General features: G+C 45.1%; 1 protein-coding gene across 5 annotated transcripts in view; it reads right to left on the minus strand.

Annotated features, from left to right (window-relative positions):
- Window positions 1–1,988: 1,988 nt before the first annotated feature.
- Window positions 1,989–21,722, minus strand: part of ANO5 (anoctamin 5) — a 70,374-nt gene continuing 50,640 nt past the window's right edge. For 4 of the 5 annotated variants that reach the window (XM_073658222.1, XM_073658219.1, XM_073658223.1 and 1 more), the window contains 9 exons: window positions 21,398–21,478; window positions 16,742–16,964; window positions 14,874–15,043; window positions 12,569–12,666; window positions 12,293–12,423; window positions 10,659–10,864; window positions 10,133–10,314; window positions 9,286–9,391; window positions 1,989–5,911 (listed from right to left, as the gene is read on the minus strand). In XM_073658222.1, the coding sequence (XP_073514323.1) occupies window positions 5,687–5,911; window positions 9,286–9,391; window positions 10,133–10,314; window positions 10,659–10,864; window positions 12,293–12,423; window positions 12,569–12,666; window positions 14,874–15,043; window positions 16,742–16,964; window positions 21,398–21,478 (1,422 nt within the window). In that variant the 3' untranslated portion in view covers window positions 1,989–5,686. Of the gene's footprint in view, window positions 5,912–9,285; window positions 9,392–10,132; window positions 10,315–10,658; window positions 10,865–12,292; window positions 12,424–12,568; window positions 12,667–14,873; window positions 15,044–16,741; window positions 16,965–19,202; window positions 19,278–21,397; window positions 21,479–21,722 lie in introns of all 5 variants that reach the window. The other variant, XM_073658220.1, reaches the window with a different exon arrangement.

Consider the following 21,722-nt stretch of genomic DNA (forward strand, 5'->3'; position numbering starts at 1 on the left):
TAGACAAGTGGGCATTGGCAGGCACGGCTGGCATGCACACTGGGCACAGGCAGGCATGGCTGGTATGCAGACAGGTGGGCACAGGCAGGCACGTCCGGCATGCAGACAGGCGGGTACTGGCAGGATAGGGACCAGTACAGACTGGGATACAGGAACAGAGCCGCAAGTGCGGCAGACGAGCAGAGCAGAGCAAAACCCGCAGGTGCGGTGAACAAGCAGAGCGAACCCGCAGGTGCGGTGAACAAGCAGAGCCGAGCGAACCCACAGGTGCGGTGAACAAGCAGAGCCGAGCGAACCCGCAGGTGCGGTGAACAAGCAGAGCCGAGCGAACCCGCAGGTGCGGTGAACAAGCAGAGCCGAGCGAACCCGCAGGTGCGGTGAACAAGCAGAGCCGAGCGAACCCGCAGGTGCGGTGAACAAGCAGAGCCGAGCGAACCCGCAGGTGCGGTGAACAAGCAGAGCCGAGCGAACCCGCAGGTGCGGTGAACAAGCAGAGCCGAGCGAACCCGCAGGTGCGGTGAACAAGCAGAGCAGAGCGAAACCGCAGGTGCGGTGAACAAGCAGAGCAGAGCGAAACCGCATGTGCGGTGAAGAAGCAGAGCGAAACCGCAGGTGCGGTGAACAAGCAGAGTAAAGGGAAACCGCAGGTGCGGTGAACAAGCAGAGTAAAGGGAAACCGCAGGTGCGGTGAACAAGCAGAGCAAAGCGAAACCGCAGGTGCGGTGAACAAGCAGAGCAAAGCGAAACCGCAGGTGAGGTGAACAAGCAGAGCAAAACCGCAGGTGCGGTGAACAAGCAGAGCAAAACCGCAGGTGCGGTGAACAAGCAGAGCAGAGCAAAACCGCAGGTGCGGTAAAGAAGCAGAACCAGATACACACAAGGTACTTACATTGAAGTAGCGAGTGTACACAAAACTCACAAACAGAAATTCAGAGACAACGAGTTGGAGTTAGGTGCAGGTTCAGACACCGCAGGAAAAGGGAAGGCTCGCACATAGAGAGAAACAGGTAACGGGCCAGGACACAGTTCAGACAGGGACTGAACCAGGAACAAGATACAAGAACGAGCCTGGGAACTCAGCCCCCAGGGCGGCGGAGACAGACTAGAAGTCACAGATACAAGTAACAGGCCTGGGTATACAGCCCCCAGGGGCAGAAACAGACAAGATACAGGACAGGACCTGACAACTCAGTTGCACAGAACACCCTGAATGAAAGTGTTGCTCAGGCACCCCCTACTGGGTGGAGGGGGTTTAAGTATCCAGTGACTCACAGCAATAGGCTAGGGAGGCATTAGGAGTGCGCATTCAGTAACTAGAAGAATCAGGCAGTAGCCGCGCCGCCGCCCTAAGCAATCAGACAAGAGACACAGCAGGTACTGGAGCAAAGTGTGCAGCCTAGATTGATAGGTAAGATGGCGGTCTTGCATGGTGGGAGGTGGTAAGCCATGCCAGCATGCCGCCAGGGATGTTACATACATGTCTATGTACATATCCATGTATGTATATGTCTGCATGTATCTATGTGTCTATGTGGTGTACGTATGTATGTATGTAGCCAGTTATCGGATTTTTAGTACAGTAGGACCACTGTGGTAAATGAGCACTCTTTTGTTTTCCAATATGGTTCTTTATTGTCCCAACGCGTTTCGACACCTTTCTAAAAAGGTAAAAAAAAAAAGTAAATTTTGGATTTTTGGCACTTTTGACAGCAAGTATAGCACATTCAGTGGGCTCCAGCTTTGACTGGTTGGATCTGTTGTATGAGGGGCTGGTCATAGTGTTACGTCCATGTGTGAATCAGCCAAAAGGTCAAAGCCGCTTTGCTCAAATGGCCCGGAAAAAAAAGCAGGACCACTGGTCAGACCGCTGCGCTTTTCACCTCTAGCAGCATTATTTCTGCATTTGAAATTTATGAAACCAGTCTGGAGAGGCAGTCTCTAGTATAGCAGTAAAAATGCACAAACAACACCGAAAACCCTTTAAAGTGAAGTTTATTTTTTTTCCAAGTTCAAGCAGCGTGAAACACAATATAAAACCGAGAAGCCAGCGCTGAACTGGCAGAGAAATGTACTAAAATAACCGGTAAAAATGCAGATTTTACAAATTATTCACAAGTTAACGTAGAAATACAGAACAACATAAAATCAATAGAAAATAAGATCGCGTCCCAATAAAATTTCCTTCATATTCTCAATGCGTATTGATACAAACAGTCAGGGCTCAGGGAGCACAGGGCAGCGGCCCTCAGGGTTAGGATATGACTGCAGGACCACAAGGTTTATGGCAGGACAGCAATATAGAAGAATTGCAATATACATAGAAAAAAAATAACAAAAGAAAGCGGAAGAGCGCCTGCACAGGCTATGAAAATCACTAAAGGGGGTAATAAAATTATACGTCCTGAAATATCGCAGGCAACAGGCTGGTTTTTGTACAGAGGATTTGCAGCATTTTCCTAAAATGTGTTCCATTTGGGGCATCTTTCGGCACTTTACAACGCCTACTGGATGGCTAAAGTTAATTTTGCACCTAAATTTTGATGCCCTATTCTCTACCCCCTCGCTGGAAAAACCTGCAAAAAGTGTCAAAAAACAGATATGCACCAAAATGTCCCAAATGTCGAGACAAAATGACAACTGTAAACCTGTGACTCTCCAGCTACTAGGACATGATGGGAGTTATAGTTTTACACTAACAGGTTGGAAACCAAAGTCCTACAAGGCCTATTCCATCCTGTAGGGATCTTCATGAATATACAATGATCTGGAAGTAATAAATCTATAAAACAAGTATTTTAGGAAGGAACTGACTGGAGAAAGTGGAAGGAGACGTCTTCTGAGTCAAAACGAACACGAGAAGAAACAAGGACACATCATCATCATCGGGGTTCAAGATGGCCACCCTGGCTCTCGTTGTGGCTCATGAGACTGTGATTATATCTCCGCCTCGTCCTCCAGAGAGAAGCCGTCTCCACCGTTTTAAACTATTGGACAAAGTCTAATTTGGGGTCCTCCATTAACTCGTTAGGACCCAATAAATTAACCCTCAGAAAACCTCTACAGCCATTAAAGGAGTCTTTGGGAACAGTGCACAAAAAAAGGAAACAGTCATCAAAAGGCACTTTTTGGGATATACATCAAAATCAGCTTCAGAAGACAACATTGGTCATGCTGTACGAGCTCCAAGAATACATAGGAACATTGGCTGCAATTCCCCTTGCCGCCACACGTGGGCGCTATAAACATCATGCATGATTATTGAAATACTTTTATGTGCAAGACATGTGAATAAATACTGAACAGTAGGCATGCTGCCTATTATACGGGCTGCGTTACTTTTCATACGTCATACTAGGCAATGTGGAGTTAATAGAAGAGATAGCGGGAGGCTCGCTGGAACCAGCCAGATGGGGCATGATCAATCCCACTAGTGATCAGAGAAATTAGAGGGTCTAACATTTATGAGCACAGACATTTCCACAAGACCCTTCCTATTCTTCTAGATAGCCGATGGTGCGGCCATAGGAACTTAAAGGGGCTGCTCCATTATTAATATCTATCAAATATCCATAGGATAGGTGATAAATGTTTGATCGCAGGGAATCCGGCTGCTGGAGCTCACACTGATCCTAAAAATGGGAGCTCTAAAAGTCCACGGTGTTAAAAGAGCAGTACTGAGCATGTGCGACCACCGCTTCTATAGACAGTGAATGGAGCAGTGGTCGCACATGCTCAGTACTGATTTTGGACCTCAGTTCCCTGGATCATACATTTATCTATATACTGTATGTCAGGCTTATGGGTCAACCCCTTATCACGCTGACTACTCCTTCTTCCAAGAGCGCGGCCATTCATGCTGCTGCGCCATTCGGCTCAGGCCGTCCTCATGTCTTCTCTTAAGGTTATGAATCTGCACGATATATAACAGAAATTATCACTTCCTTACGGGACTGAACGAGGGTCGCAAACAAGGCACATCACAAGTAGTGGTGTTGGCATAAACTTAAAAAAAAAAAAAAACATACAAAATTAAAAAAAAAAAATTACATTTAATAAAACAGAATTGTTTCATGCAAATAGTCAGATTCTTCATAATAATCGAAGTAGGAAATGATAATAAAGCACTTCTGAGAGGTAGGCTCGGGTACAGCGTGAAATCACAGCGGGTCCAGCACCAGAACCGCGCTCTGGGCTCTACGTACAGACGGTGCGCCACGACTTACACTGTGGTCTATGAGTCGCGGTACGGAAATGTTCGTCATCAGATCTCTATACCCAACACTCACTGCTACGAATAATGATATGTGAACAAGAAAACCTGGAGACCTACAGTGAATATTCCCTGAAAAATCACCATAAAGTTCATTCATGAGCACTTAAAAAAACTAAATAAAAATACTTTGTACTGTGTGATGTAGAGATAACGTTATAATGAAGATTCCGCTGTTGATTTTGATAGATCACAGAGACACCTACAGTTTGCAAGAAGAACTGCCATTAAAAAGGGTGTTAAAGGGTTACTCCCTCCCACACCAGAAAAGAAAAAAAAAAAAAAAAAGAAGTTATTCCCTAATCTAAGGAGAGGGGATAACTTTCCTGACTGCTGGGACCCCTATCCTCAATGGAGCAGAGGTGGGCATGATCAACCTCCGCTCCAATCACTGTCTATGGGACTGTCGGAGAAAGCCAAGTACAACACTTTGGCTTCCAGAGTCCTGATTTCAGGATAACTGGGGGTCCCGGAAATCACACCCAATGATCAGCAAGTTATACCCCATCCTATGGATAGGTGATTAAAAATTTTTTTTCAGAATAAAGCTATAAAAAAAAAAAAAAAAAAATTATTTGAAAGAATATTATTTATGGCACAGAATATGAAGAGACGCTGCCATCAAAGTGATGTTTTTAACAACAACAAAAAAGAAATTTAAAGTATGTCTAGCAATGTCATTTTAATCATTGTAAACAATAAATTAATGCCTGAGTCAAGATAAGCAGGGTTCACGGTAAACAGGAGATATTTGGATTTAGGGGGAAAATCTATCAAAACTCTCCAATTTTCTTGTAATACTTTGCTCTTTTAACAGAGCTAAAATATAGTTGATGATCAGTGTCATTTTCATATTAATAAGTACACATAAAAGATTAAAAGGGAGTAAAAAAAGAAGGAGCATCCTCCTTTACATGGCTTTCAATAGATTTATGCTGAACCCTAACAGCACTGCCTGCACCCATTTATAAAAGTGCAAATTAAGGTGCCGGCAAAGTGCGGAACATAAAGTGACTCACATAAAAAGATGCAGATATGTCTTGATTAAAACACAAATAATAATAAAAAAAAAAGATAAATAAGTTTAAAAAAAACAACTTCTTCCTGTGCCGGTGGATGTTCAGGGGCCTCATACCTATTGTCTAAATCCAGCTACCGGGCAAGTAGATCAAGATGAGGACTCATGTAATGCAGTGTGATATAACAGCAGGACTGGGGTCCCTGGAATCATCCGAAGTCCCAGAACTGGAAGCAGCCGTGGTGGACGAGTCTTGCAGAGCTCCGAGCAAACCAGGACCAGGCGCTCTTGGCTCCATCCTGCCCGCTACGCCGACATTCACAGCAGCGTCTTGAAGAACGTGGCTTTATAGCACGGCCTGAGCGAGCAGAGTGTCCGAGGTTGCAGCAGAGAAGCCGCTACATAGCGGCGGAGAGCTGCACCTTCCCTTCCGTGGCTATGACCTCCTTCGCCATCGCGGAGCAGGAATCCCTCTCGCACAACCTTTCCCGTAACTTCTCTAGTTCGTACTCGTGGAGGATCTTTTGGGTCAGGTACTTCTCCCGTTTGATTCTGGCTTTCACCTCAGATGGCACGTCTGGGATCAGCCAAGCCACAAAGAACTTGACGACGAACACGACGTGCTGAAAGAGATTAAGTCACATTTTGGGTTAAATGCAGTTTTAAAGGGGGGAACTAGATACAGGTATAAACCTCAAAGTGGAAGAAAGTGACCGTGGGAGTTTTCTAAATTTTACCTCCTGTGAAGGTCATGCCATAATCCCTTTGCGCACCCTAACACATGACTCATGAGTATGGAGCGGTCTCGGGATCTGAACCTGCTCCATACTGGGCAACGTCAGCTGTGTTACACAGCCAACATCTGCCTGTAACAGCGAGGACTGGAGCTTGCTCCGATTGCTGCTGAGCCATTTAAAAGTGGCTGTCAATTACTGACCGTGGCATTTAAATGGCGCCATAACCGGCTCCCATCCTGTCGCTTTCACCACCCCCTCAGTTGCCGTTTGGTTAATATGGAAGTCGTGGACATGCTATGTATTGCCTGTTCAAATATAAAATTTAACTATATACTGTCATTTAACTTTTTTTTTTAAACTAATTTTTTTTAGAGATTTTTGAAAAATTACAACTAACATGTATGTAGAAACAATATTCACATGAAGTTTGTGCAGCAGAGTAAAAAACTCAATGAAACTTATCTATAGGAGTGAATAAACAGCCGAGATACAGCAGACAGCTACCGGCAAAATCTCAGCAAACCCATAACATAAGCAATCAACTTAATACTGGATCCTATTAGCCATGTTCAATCTATAACATAACCAAGGACTGACAGACAAACACACAGGGAGAATGAGGAAATAGGGGGAGGTGTCAAAGAATTATCCATTGTGTTGAGCCCAAAAATAATCCCAGGGCACGTAATTTAACTTCTACAGCATAAGAAATCAAAATGACTGCAGGTTCAGATTCCCCGGAGAAACTAAAGAATAATGTAAAAAAAATAAAATATGTTATACTTGGTATTATGTCCGTAAAAGTCTGATCGATTAAAATATAAAAACTATTTCAACAGTATGCTAAACGCTCCAAAGACATCCCACACTCCAAAGAGTGGAATCTAGATTGTGAGTCCCAATGGGGACAGTGGATATAATGTCTGCAAAGCGCTGTGTAATTAATGGCGCTATACAAGTGAGTAAAATAAATAAATAATAAAAAAAATACATACATAATCTATATCTATCTATCGCAGCAGCACTCCATATGGCCAAGATACGTCTTAACAATGAAAATATTAGATCTAAACTGTTTTGCTCAGCAACAAGTATATACACACACATACAGTACAGTACAGTACAGACCAAAAGTTTGGACACACCTTCTCATTTAAAGATTTTTTCTGTATTTTCATGACTAAGAAAATTGTACATTCACACTGAAGGCATCAAAACTATGAATTAACACATGTGGAATTATATACTTAACAAAAAAGTGTGAAACAACTGAAAATATGTCTTATATGCTAGGCTCTTCAAAGTAGCCACCTTTTGCTTTGATGACTGCTTTGCGCACTCTTGGCATTCTCTTGATGAGCTTCAAGAGGTAGTCACCGGAAATGGTTTTCACTTCACAGGTGTGCCCAGTCAGGTTTAATAAGTGGGATTTCTTGCCTTATAAATGGGGTTGGGACCATCAGTTGTGTTGTGCAGAATTCTGGTGGATACACAGCTGATAGTCCTACTGAATAGACTGTTAGAATTTGTATTATGGCAAGAAAAAAGCAGCTAAGTAAAGAAAAACGAGTGGCCATCATTACTTTAAGAAATGAAGGTCAGTCAGTCTGAAAAATTGGGAAAACTTTGAAAGTGTCCCCAAGTGCAGTTGCAAAAACCATTAAGTGCTACAAAGAAACTGGCTCACATGAGGACCGCCCCAGGAAAGGAAGACCAAGAGTCACCTCTGCTTCTGAGGATAAGTTTATCCGAGTCACCAGCCTCAGAAATCGCAGGTTAACAGCAGCTCAGATTAGAGACCAGGTCAATGCCACACAGAGTTCTAGCAGCAGACACATCTCTACAACAACTGTTAAGAGGAGACTTTGTGCAGCAGGCCTTCATGTAAAATAGCTGCTAGGAAACCACTGCTAAGTACAGGCAACAAGCAGAAGAGACTTGTTTGGGCTAAAGAACACAAGGAATGGACATTAGACCAGTGGAAATCTGTGCTTTGGTCTGATGAGTCCAAATTTGAGATCTTTGGTTCCAACCACCATGTCTTTGTGCGACGCAGAAAAGGTGAACGGATAGACTCTACATGCCTGGTTCCCACCATGAAGCATGGAGGAGGAGGTGTGATGGTGTGGGGGTGCTTTGCTGGTGACACTGTTGGGGATTCATTCAAAATTGAAGGCATATTGAACCAGCATGGCTACCACAGCATCTTGCAGCGGCATGCTATCCCATCCGGTTTGCGTTTAGTTGGACCATCATTTATTTTTCAACAGGGCAATGACCCCAAACACACCTCCAGGCTGTGTAAGGGCTATTTAACCAAGAAGGAGAGTGATGGGGTGCTACGCCAGATGACCTGGCCTCCACAGTCACCAGACCTGAACCCAATCGAGATGGTTTGGGGTGAGCTGGACCGCAGAGTGAAGACAAAAGGGCCAACAAGTGCTAAGCATCTCTGGGAACTCCTTCAAGATTGTTGGAAGACCATTTCCGGTGACTACCTCTTGAAGCTCATCAAGAGAATGCCAAGAGTGTGCAAAGCAGTCATCAAAGCAAAAGGTGGCTACTTTGAAGAGCCTAGCACATAAGACATATTTTCAGTTGTTTCACACTTTTTTGTTAAGTATATAATTCCACATGTGTTAATTCATAGTTTTGATGCCTTCAGTGTGAATGTACAATTTTCATAGTCATGAAAATACAGAAAAATCTTTAAATGAGAAGGTGTGTCCAAACTTTTGGTCTGTACTGTATATATAAAAATCTATAGCTCAGACTTGTAGTTTTTCTGTCACTACACTCCCCCAAAAAGCTATCAAACAATAAAAACATTATACGTACACCTATGGGATCAAGAAGAAAAGGAAAAAAGAAAAAAACTACAGCTCAGCATGCAAAAATTAAGCCCTCACATGGCTCCATTGGTGGAAAAATAAAATTAAAAGTTGCAGAGAATGGTGATAGATCAAGTTGTCATTTAAAAAAAAAAAATTATAATACATATCAAAATGAGTGAAACAACATCACAAACCCAAACACATTGTTAAAACTTTTTTTGTACATTTTGTAGACTTTTGTGTAGACTTCATTGCATAACAACCTCATATCCTTTGCGTGGTTTCACCAAGCAAAACCCTCGCAGATTACTGTAAGTCCCAGCTTTCTGTACTAATATGTTTTTTAGTTCATGCATCGATTGTTGGGGAATTTATATAAAACTTTTCTATTATTGGCAGAAGTGCTACTGATAACACCCATCATACCTCCATAATGATGATAAAGGCCATTTTTGCTGCCAGTATGTGCCAGAACTGCATGGTGTGAACGTATCTATACGCGTGGTCTGGAGGGTAACGATAATCTCTGTACCTGTGAACATAGAATTATAATGAAGACAAAAATTGGAGGTTAAAGCAGCGACACCGAACATAGGAGTTCAATCCTAAGTGACTAACCAGCTGATGGTGAGGTCTATACATTGGTCAATATAATTTGCAGGACCCTGATCCAGTGGCCATGTTGGTGGACCAGTGGCCATCAAAGTGTCTCCTACCTGTAACATCCCCATTACCCCTTCCGATTAGTTGGCCTGACACGACTCCATGCTGCAACTATGACACTAGGAATATGAATCGGAGGAGGCGCTGGGTATTCCGTCAGTAGGAAGAGGGTCAGGCGACCACGGATTATTGACATAGCCGCTGAACTAGGGGCTCCTGCAATGCTTTTGATCCTCTCGATCAATGACTATAAAGGTCTCGCCCCATGTAGCCGTGTACACAAGTTGGAAAATCTGACAGCATTCTTGCCTACTTCTGAAAAAAGCGGTAGACCTGGAATTTTGGATGAGTGTCAAGGGCCTGCTGGACAGCAGGTTTTGGGAGGCTCCTGCAGCACTGAACAGGACATTCAGGTGGCATGGTGGAAGCATAAAAGGATGGGCACTAGGCATGGCCTGACATAGGGTACATGGGTGAAAAGTTTAAAAGTTTTGGTGATGTGGACATAAGAGAATGAGTCGCATAACCGTGCCTACGATCCGAAAAATAAAAAGAGAAATGACCCACTTGTTGGGATTTCAGCAAATCATGCAGAAGTAAGACAACCAACCTGCAAGTTAGGACGTTCATTTGGTTTTCCAGCGGCATGCTGATATTCCTAAAATCGGAAACGTTAAACTCCGAGAGGCTGCTGTTAATGTATCCCGACATGGGGGAGTCCGGGTTTTTAAAGTAGGCGTAAGAGTAGACCAAGCGCGGGATCATGTCAGAGGTGAAAGCCACAATAAAAGCCTGGAACAGAGAAGCAAGGAAACATTATTATAGAAAATAAGGGCATAAGGGTTTGACCATAGTGACGGCTGCCAGTGAGTGGAAACATCCTTCCTTACATCCAGGTGCTCAGATTAGATCACATCTGTGGCAAATTCCATTGGAAAAAGACAACTACATGACATTCATGAAGGAGCTCATCATATTTGCACAAGACCGCGACCAAAACTTTCCTACACGCATTTCCATGTAGTCAGTGCAATAGGAGCACACAAAGTGGTCCGGGGTAATTGTACACAAGTGAAGCCCTTCTTGGCAGTGGCTTATGTCCTCCCCCAGAACAAACACCAGCCACGTATACTCACGTTTGTCACCACCGATAATATGGCCATGGCATTCAGGATCTCCTGCCACACCCCAATGCTGTGAGCCTTCGCTGCAAATGGACGTCTAAACTGCGTGGTCAATTTCCACGAGTCAACACGAATCTCAAGGATGTTGTTTAGGAGAGCGAGGAGCGGAGCCAGAGGAAAGGAGGCCACAAATAAGGTGATAAACCCAAATTGGATAACTAGAGAAGAAAAAGCATCCAGTGTTAGTTCAATAGAGTAACTTATAGATTTCCCTACACGTGTTAGAACATAGGGGGCAGTATCATAGTAGTTATATTCTTGTACATAGGGAGCAGTATTATAGTAGTTATATTCTTGTACATAGGGGGCAGTATTATAGTAGTTATATTCTTGTACACAGGAGCAGTATTATAGTAGGTATATTCTTGTACACAGGGATAGTACAGTATTATAGTAGTTATATTCTTGTACATAGGGAGCAGTATTATAGTAGTTATATTCTTGTACATAGGGGGCAGTATTATCTACTATATAATTGTCTGTCTGTCTGTCTGTCTGTCTGTCTTGGAAATCCCGCGTCGCTCATTGGTCCGGCAGCGGCCAATCAGCGCCGCGGGATTTCTGAAAAAAGATGGCGGCCGTTAGCGGCTCATCTGGCGGACGGAGGTCAGCGGCGATGCAGCGGGGAGATGAGCGGCGCTAGCAGCACAACTACCCCGACCGGCGCCGCTGACCTCCATGCGGCTAACGTCGGAAGATCAGGGGCTTGGCCCGCTGATCTCCCGACAGCAAGTGTGAACGGAGGACCGGGGAGCGGCGCCGCCGGTCGGGATGCTTCTGCTGCGAGCAGTCGATCATTTCCCGGCTTCTCGCAGCAGAAGGAGCCGCACAGGCAGCGCCGCTCCCCGGTCCTCGCTAATACGGAGCCGCACAAGCAGCGCCGCTCCCGGGCCCACACTAATACGACGCTGATTGGTCGCAGTGGCCGGCCGCGACCAATCAGCGAGATGGGCGGCAAATTTAAACGCCGCTCTGCTTATTGGTCGCGTCTGACGTCAGCGACCAATCAGCGAGATTGGCGCCAAATTTAAACAACGCTCTGCTCATTGGTCGCGGTTACCGGTCACGAATAACCAGCATTATTGGCGACAAATTTAAACACCGCTCTGCTGATTAGTCGCGGCCGTGACCAATCACCATTAATGGCGCCAAATTTAAATAACGCTCTGCTGATTGGTCGCGTTCGCTGGCCGTGACAAATCTGCGATATAGGCGCCAAATTTTAACACAGCTTTGCTAATTGGTCGCGGTTGCCGGCCTCGACCAATCAGCGATTTTGGCGCCAAATTTAAATACCGCTCTGCTGATTGCGCCCAGTCGGCCGCATACGTATTCTAGAATACCCGATGCGTTAGAATCGGGCCACCATCTAGTAGTAGTTATATTCATGTACATAGGAGGCAGTATTATAGCAGATATAGATCTATCTATCTATGCATGTGCATAAGATTTCTGAAACCTCATGGCTTTTGCTGGTACTGTAAAACACAGCGTCTTATGTGCATGAAAAAAAAAAAAAAACCTGCACAAAGGCTGCATGTGAACATAGCCTAACTACAGACTTGCTTTTCCTTTTTGTCTCTTACCCATTTCAAGATATTCATAAAAAAGTCCCAGTGGTCCAAAGACCTGAAGGTCAAAATCCTGCTCCCATCGGCTGTACAAATTCTCTGGACTGTTTCTCGCTTTTCTGCTTCTCCACCAATTCTGGATCCACCTAGAAAACAAAGACTTAAGGATGTAGGAAAAATTCTGGCACTATAAAGAGGAAACCATGATCTATATTTCTGTATTAATCAGCGCCATTGATACCAAATTAAAGGAAACTTTACAGTATACAGATTCCCTGAGGATTTACTCACGGAACGAAGGCTTCCTGTATATTTCCCCAGATTTGTTTTCCAGCCATAACTATAGTGAGCTGCGTCGTGAGTTCTATCAGACAGCCGGCCGGGTCACACTAAGAATTGGGAAAAAAAAAACGACAGACAATTTATTTGGAGCATCACACAAGGAACCCCCAACTCATTACTGGTTTAGTGTGGGGGTCCCGCTCATTACACAATAAGGGTGGATTCTCATGACACATGCAGCAGGGTGCTGAGAAGATGTTCCTGTATCACAGGGATCACTGGGGGTTTCACCAGTCAAGATCCCCATGATCACAACTTACTTTTTTAATCATATAATTTTTTATTGAAAAACTCCAATTACAAATTTTCCATCTTTCAAATAACATAAGTTCCACAGTATAAAACATGAACAAAGTATCTCAAACAAAGTATCTCAACTTCAATTCCCTAACCCACACTAAACCCAAATCCCTACACTCCAGAGGATAATTTTCACAGCAGATCTAGAATAACGGAGTATAACATTCCTAGAAGTAGTGTTATACTTTTTGAAAAAAAGTGAGGAAGGCTATGTGCCCACGATGCAGAAATGCTCCGGATTTTTTCCTGAGCATTTCTGCATCTCACTAGCAGAAAAAAACACATGTGGATTGTACATGCGTTTTCCTGCCAGGGACATGCGGATGTGAAGCGTTCTTCACATGCATTTCTGCATGCGGGTTATCAAACGCTTTCCAAGCGATTTTAGCATCACTTGGAAAGTGCTTGACAACTTGGTCACACTATATAAATCCATGCAAATGGCATGGATTTATATAGTGTGACCAAAAGAATGGTAAAGAATAATAAAAAAATAAATATATACTTACCTTCTGATGGATGGCCCCCGGAGTCTTTATTCGATGCGCCGACGTCAGCGGTCGCGTGACCGGTCACATGACTAAATGACGTCAGCGCAGGTCCTTAAGTACACCGCGATCTGCTGGCAAGTGAAGACAAGCGCACCGCGGGCCATCAGTAGGTAAATATAATAGATATATATTTTTTATTTTATTCTTTTTTTTACAGGTACTATGATACCCGGGTCTGGAGGAGAGTCTTCTGTCCTCCACACCCGGGTACCATCCGCACATTGAAACGTTTGGATTCCGCATGTACAGATGCAGTGATGCGGAATCCAAGCGTTCCTATGCCAGTCAATGGCGGCGAAAACACCGGGCTTCCACAAAATAATTGGTAGTGCTGCGTATTTTTCCGCAATGATAACAAGCAGCGGAAATTTCCGCAGCATGTGCACAGCACATGCGGATTATCATTGGGGAACATGACAGGCCTTCTACCATGCGTTTAAGCGTTTCTGCAGCGGAATTGCCGCTGCAAAAACATTTAAAATGTATCGTGGGCACACAGGCTAACAAAGAGATAGAATATTAACGATGCTATCTCTAATTAGAAGATTTGGGGGCAGCCCTGGAGTATCCAACCAAGGACTCCATATCTTTTTGAATTTGCGAATAGAGTTACGGTTATGATAGACTCCTCTTTCCAACCAGACTATATTATTTATCCTTTGTTGTAGTTCTCCCATAGATGGAGGTTGTGCGTCTAACCAGTTAAATGCAAGAAGTTTGTGTGCTTGAAATAAGATATGAGAGATACCTACGAATAGGGGAAAGTCGGGATCCACTCCATCTTCAAATAATCCCAATATACATTTACGGGGATCTGTTAACAATTTCACTCCATACACCCTATCAATCAAGGATATGACCGCATTCCAAAATGGGATGATCAATAACTTTATGGAATTTGCTATAACAAAGGCTATGACCCATTCTGGTAAATATTAACGTACTGATCGTAAAGGGTTGAACCTGAGACCGAGGGCTCTGCAGATGTCCGTCTGACTGGGGTGAAGGTTGATCATGGACACTAATGCTCCATTCAATGGGACTGCCAGGGGCAAAATTTTACTGGGTGCCCATATGAGATGACCAGTACTATTAAAGACGTGGGATTGGTGAGCACTGTTGAATCTTGTGAGCCCCAATGAAAAATCTTCAAGGCAGCACCACCAAGAGGGCAGAAGATCCATCTCTCAGGGGGTACTTGTCTCAGTGATCAGTGAACTATGGAGGATTGATAGCTTAACAGCTTGGTGTAAACCGTTTAACCCCTTTTAAATTTGTGGGCATCCATATGTGGATGTATGTATGTTACTTAAGTTTTCAGTAGGACCTTTGGGCACCGTTAAAGGGGTTTACAAAAGATCTGCCCAACTCTGGTTGACGGTAGGAATTGTCACGTAACCCACCTCCTCGTTGCGCCAGCGACTGAACATATAGGTGTAGTCGCCGGGATAGCCAACAAACTTCCCCTTGAAGAAAGCCACGTAGAAACACGAGGAGTAGTAGTTAACGAACTGGAAGAGGAACATCTTCATGGTTAGCCGGTTCTCGTACTCCAGGTGAGTTCTGGGGATTTCTAGTTAAAAAATAAATAAAAGAATAATGCATCTTAAATGAAAACTATCAGCTACTTCTTTCGACGTCAGCTTCATGTTACAGAACGAAGGCAATAATTGGGCAATTTTGTGACTATTGTGTTGCTGGATAATTGGAAACTGCACACATTGGCGGTTTAGATCTACATGGTCATACATACACATATCATATCGCAGCACGTTGGTACAGGTGCCCTGGCGTAAATATTCACATACGTCAAAATTTCAGTCTTCTCGAAGAAGGGGGCAGTACACAGAGGGATTAGACCACTGGCATGCACTTCAGTATTGGAGCACCCCTATGATCCAAAGTGCCCTTGGGCTCATCAGGAACCTTAGCATCAAGGCATCATCATCACATCGGTATCAGCAATTACATGTACATGTGTATGCTGGTGGCCTAATTGAGCCCGAGATACATACAAAGTCAGATGAGCCTATTTGGATTGTTGATCATCGAATGTGCATGGGGCCTCTTGAGTTTTCCCCAGCAGATGAGATAAGGAATGCACTATTTGCATTAAAACAGATCCTTTTGGTCCCCCCTCCCCTAGGAGGACAGAGGGAGGGACGGCAGATCCTAGGAGGTGGGGACGAAAGGAAGAACGGACGGACGGTCCTGGGAGGTGGGGACGAAAGGAAGGACGGACGGACGGTCCTGGGGGGTGTGGATGAAAGGAAGGACAAAAGATCCTGGGGAGGCAAGGATGAAAGGAAGGGCAAAAGGTCCTGGGGAGGCAAGAACGAAAGGAAGGACGAAAGATCCTGGGGAGGTCAGACGGATGAAAGGAAGGACGGACCTGGAAGGTGGGGACAAAAGGAAGGACGGACGGAAGGAAGGAAGGGCCTGGGAAGTGGGGACGAAAGGAAGGACAGAAGGTCCTGGGAGGTCAGAAAAGAAAGACAGACAAGCATAGAGGTGAGGAGGAGGGAGAACAGGAGCCTAGAGTTGGTGGGTGGGGATGGAAGGACAGAGGGACCTGGAGGAGGGGGAGGGTGGGAAGGAAGAAGGATAGAGGAGTCTAGACATGTGGGATTGGGGGAGGAAAGACAGAGAGACCTGGGGAGGGGGAAGGAAGGACAGACAACAGGCCCCAATACATATAAAATGGTCGACCAATCCTGTCAAAATAGTCAGGTGTGTCTGACTTTCATCTAATATGTATGGGTGCATTTACTGCTCTCTCCCCACAGAAAATATTTGAACCATTGTCAGACAGCCATCTAAAAGGTGTAGGGGCGTTTTATGCCTGTCCATACATATTGGAAAGTGCGGATATGTACAGGGGGTGCAGGACTATGAGGCTTTCCTCACTTGTGAGTTCAGTTTTCTACCTAAGGTATATTAGTAGAAGAATGGAATAATAAAAAAGTTGAATTAAAATCTGAAATCTTGATATATTCAGAAGAGCAGGAGATTATGTGTCAGTGTGAAGGAATCTGCAATCTTATCATAGGACCCCAGGAACTTGCTCCGTCTCAGGCCTTCTCCGGTGTTGCCAGATGCAGACAGACGCTCATGCCACAGATTCTAACACTGACCCACGACTAATTCTCAGCGGAAGGTAAAATGTAGCAGACTATGATAAAGATGTCAGAGAAGGCTGTAAAAATCCATCACCCGACTGGCCGTGTGTGTGTGTGGGTCAGCTATGATGGCCAATGCCCTCGGCTCTTACCCATGTCAGTGATCCAGACAGCCACCCGCTCATACAAGAAGTTCAGGATCATAATCATGATGAAGTTCAGGCAGGAGGCAGTCACCGAGGTGGCCAGCTGTGGCGTCAGCAGCCCGCTGATAGGCTCCAATGTGTGATTGTTCTCCATGACACTGGCGAATGCGGCATAGACCGCCAACCGATAGACTATAACTGCGATCATGCTGGCAATGATTAAAGAAATCTGCAGAGGACACGAGATAGAAAGTTTATGGTGACAAAAGAAGGAAATGCAGTGCAGAATATATCGGGGAATTACTTAAATAGCAATTCCTTAGATTTGCTCATGCTAGCTGGACAACTGAGCAAAATCTATCACTGATGGGGAACCAACAGTCAGAGCCTGGACAGACATTTTACTGAATGGACCCCAGAATACAGCCAATAGCTGGAGGACTGACCGGGAAGGAGGGACCACCACCTCTGCAGCCCTGCACTAGTGTTATGCCCTGTATTGCTTGAGATATATTTTAGTACGGGTGGGCTAGGTGAGAGTGTGGCAATTATTTTATCTGGGTGCTCAGTAGATCAGTGGTTAAACATCTGTCACCAACACCCCAGCATATGTACAGGCGGGTACAGAAAGCAAGGGCCCCCTGAATAAGCTATCCTGGTGAAACGATACTTACCCCCTGCTGCAGCACGGCGAAACCAGAAGTGATTATGTCATCTATCACCAGCGACCTGACTGCGAAGTATCTGCAATCAGTGGTTGCAGCGATCAGTTCACTCGTGGGCAATAACATCATTGCTTCCCATCAGTGCGGCAGCGCTGGAGCAGGGAGCGGAGTACAGGGGTGAGAATCGCTTCTATTATGGTTTCCACTCCAGAATTAACATCTGAGCGGAGAACCCCATTAATACATCTAGTGACAGATCATATTGACAACACAAGGTAGCAAACGTCTACTGCCAGTACAAGGCTGCAGCATGGCTGTCATACAGGAATAAAACTGCAGAGCTGGAGTGGCGGTGGTCAGTCCAGGCTCACGTGGGCGAGACATTTTAGGTTTGTCATAGGCATTATAGGCCTCGGGGCATTTGATCTGAATAAATAGATATAAAACAGATAGAAAGATAGATCAGTGATATATGCATAAACTTGTGTGTCTGACATTACAAATTTGGAGAATTATGAAGAATTTCAGCACAATCATCTATGTCCAGATTGGATTGGTCTGGAGGTTAAATGGTTATTTTCACAAATTCATTCCAATACATAGTCAAGATCATAACCCTCATCATCATCCTGGCAATGTATTCTATACAGACACCACAATGTATTGGGACCCAGGATAAACAATATGGCAGCTCGCTGGCTAGAAAAAAATGATGCATTAGCCATGCTGTATCAGTTGCCCTAGGAAAGAGTCATTTTTGACCCCTGCAATGTAAAAGGTGACTAGTCTGTCTATGGGTTAAAAGTGCTGTAGAGCAAAAAGATTTGGCTTGTCCTGGTCGGACGTCTGGTCGTATGTGGCAGCTAGACCAGGGCAGCCATTACTTCTGCGGCCGGCATCCTCGGCCCTACGTCATACAGTCACCAAGCCTTGCAAAAGCCAGTGGCGCCCAAGAAGCCGGCTCCAGAAGTGATGACTGCCACGGCTGACAGGGCAAAACCTCAACCGCGTGATATGGGAGGAAAAAAAAATTAAAATGAAAACCAGCACGTTGCGGATTTTTAATCCACAGCTCATTCAGCTGCAAATTTTGCAACACAATCAGCAAGGATTTGTGACGAGATCCTCAGTGGAGATGTTCTGCTGCATGTGAACTAATCTAATGATGTTACTACTGATGAATGAAGAACAGAAAACTCCAGGCTAATGCTTGTACCTTCCTACCAGTAGGGGGCGCAGTGCAGGTATGGGGCATGATTAGGGTAAAGTCACTGGGGGTGGATGCACTGTGCTACTATTTACCTATTGTCGCCAAAGGACTGTGTGCAACCACTATGGAGCTCTTGTAACCAGAATGGTGGCTCCACAGCGGCACCAACAGCTCCAATATGAATACTGCGGCTATGATGGAGGCTCAGTATATACACATGCCGTGTATGAGACTTAAAGGGGCACTCCAGCCATTCCACTGAAGCTGTATTGGAGCCTCCAGTCAAAATGATGGAACAGTTTTTCTCGCCTGACTGCAGTTTCGAGGAGTTTAAATAAAGCGTGGTTCAAGCCACAGCCGTGCCGCTCAGTTTAGAGTCTATGGCACAGACAGTATTGCATATGGGGCCCCAACGACAGCACAAACTGGGCCAATGTGTTTATACCGGGTCACCAAACATATCTGTGATTGGCTTAGAAATATAATTCTGAATTTAGGATACAGAGAAGATGAGTCCACAGAGGGAGAAGAGAAAATGTGAGAGACAGCACCACAGAGCGATGTTAAGTATTAGAGATATAAAGATGCTCACCCAGAAGAGCACTGTGGTTCCAGAGAAGCAGAACCGGGCCGCCTTGCTAGTTAACGGCAAGAAAGGCTCCATTTCCTGAAACAGTCAAAGCAAGCAAGGCCACGATTCACCATCAAGTAAAGAAGCTCACACCCCAAATAAGGAGAAAACAAGACGCCGGCAAGTGATGTGCGGAGGCAAAAGTGGCAGAGAAACTATCCTGCTCCTGAGTCCAAAGCCTCACCGGATCTGCTCCATCTGTGTTACTAGGAGGACCCTCCAATATAAAGTAATAATAGTCCCAATCCTAAATGTCATTTATTTCCCCTGATTCTCCAGGATTTCATCAGAAAGCAGTGTGTCTATTGCTCAAGAGACTTTGGCTCAATGAGTAATAGAGGAGCGTCATATACGGTTATATATATCTATATTTGTATTTCACTAATTTATCTAGTGTTCATGAGTCTTGGCCAGAGATGAGCGAATGTTCCGAAATTTGTTTTATGCAGATTTGCTCAATTTGGTGGAAGATTAGATGCGGTCCAAATAAATTATTTCCGATTGCCGCGAAAAGACGTTTATTATACTCAGTGTTCACTACAGTCCTTAGGATACACGTGCCAAACTCTGGCCCTCAGGGTGGTTTTATTTGGCCTGCGATACCAGAACCACCACCCCTATGTGGGGCCCATTATTCCGTATGGGAGGCCTATGCGGGGGCCCATTATTCCGTATGGGAGGCCTATGCGGGGGGCCATTATTCCGTATGGGAGGCCTATGCGGGGGGCCATTATTCCGTATGGGAGGCCTATGCGGGGGGCCATTATTCCGTATGGGAGGCCTATGCGGGGGGCCATTATTCCGTATGGGAGGCCTATGCGGGGGGCCATTATTCCGTATGGGAGGCCTATGCGGGGGGCCATTATTCCGTATGGGAGGCCTATGCGGGGGGCCATTATTCCGTATGGGAGGCCTATGCGGGGGGCCATTATTCCGTATGGGAGGCCTATGCGGGGGGCCATTATTCCGTATGGGAGGCCTATGCGGGGGGCCATTATTCCGTATGGGAGGCCTATGCGGGGGGCCATTATTCCGTATGGGAGGCCTATGCGGGGGGCCATTATTCCGTATGGGAGGCCTATGCGGGGGGCCATTATTCCGTATGGGAGGCCTATGCGGGGGGCCATTATTCCGTATGGGAGGCCTATTCGGGGGGCCATTATTCCGTATGGGAGGCCTATGCGGGGGGCCATTATTCCGTATGGGAGGCCTATGCGGGGGGCCATTATTCCGTATGGGAGGCCTATGCGGGGGGCCATTATTCCGTATGGGAGGCCTATGCGGGGGGCCATTATTCCGTATGGGAGGCCTATGTGAGGCCCATTATGCCGTATGGGAGGACTATGTGGGGTCCATTATTCCATATGGGGGGACTATGTGGGGCCCATTATGCCGTATGGGAGGACTATGTGGGGCCCATTATTCTGTATACTGGTTGGCCCGTGACTTTGCCCAAGTGATCATTAGAGGCCAATGAGTAGTCTTTGGTCCTCTGCTCTTCTGGGTCTAAGAGCTGCAGAGGCAGGGGCCGAGGACAGGAAAGGGGGGGCCCCCCAGGAAGGGCGAGGGGGGGCCCCCAGGACGGGCGAGTATGAAGAAGTGTTTTCTTGAGGGTTGGAATGGGGTTTAAATAATAAAACAAAAACAGTGAGAAGCAGTCGGTTGGCCACCATTCTGCACTATTTGAGCAAATTGAATCTTAAAAATTACAAATTTGCTGGAATCTGACATATTTGAGAATTCCATAAAAACTCGATGTGTTACAGATGGATTCGCTCATCTCTAGCATTGGCAGATTACCCATAATGTCTAATGTCAAAGCAAATGAATTCTAATTTAAAAAGTTGGACTTTTTCCCAAAATTAGCAGAGGTCGCCATCAGCAGTCACACCGTTAGAGGCATAATTTTCACCATTGTTGGCGCCAATACTTTTGCTTTAGTATTATCTGCTAATTTTTGCATTTGTCCCCAAGTTTATATCCTACGATGAAACAAGATGGTTTCCGTCACCTCCCTCTGCCATCCCGCACATCACCAGACATGAACACCAGTGCAGAAACCCATTTTTTTCTGTAGCAAAACCATCCGAGAAAAAAAGTTAATTGTGGTTAGTGTCGGTTTTCGAGAGGCTGAGATCTCGGAGTCTCCCTCTTACCAAGAACACAATGGACGACCAGCACAAGAACAGTTTCCCCAAGAGGTCAGCCGGACTTCGCTTTAAAACCAGTTCTATTTCCTACAAATGTAGAAAGGCTGAATGTGTAACAAACCAGAACATCGGATCAGAGACGGTCCACCGAGCACAGGAATAATACAACAAGGTTGTAAATTTTATTTTCAAGGCCCTAGGGCTTATTTTTAGAAAATGATCACCTTTGGGGTCACTTTTTTTCTTCATTAAAACTTAAAATGTATGCATGTATTTGGGGCTAAAAATCATTTTTGCAATTGAGTTTCATTAAAAATTTTGCACGTTTTTG

Source organism: Phyllobates terribilis, unplaced genomic scaffold (genome assembly GCF_046119375.1).
Source record: "Phyllobates terribilis strain yellow unplaced genomic scaffold, ASM4611937v1 Scaffold_13__5_contigs__length_258822181, whole genome shotgun sequence".
In the NCBI taxonomy this organism is placed as follows: Eukaryota; Metazoa; Chordata; class Amphibia; order Anura; family Dendrobatidae; genus Phyllobates; species Phyllobates terribilis.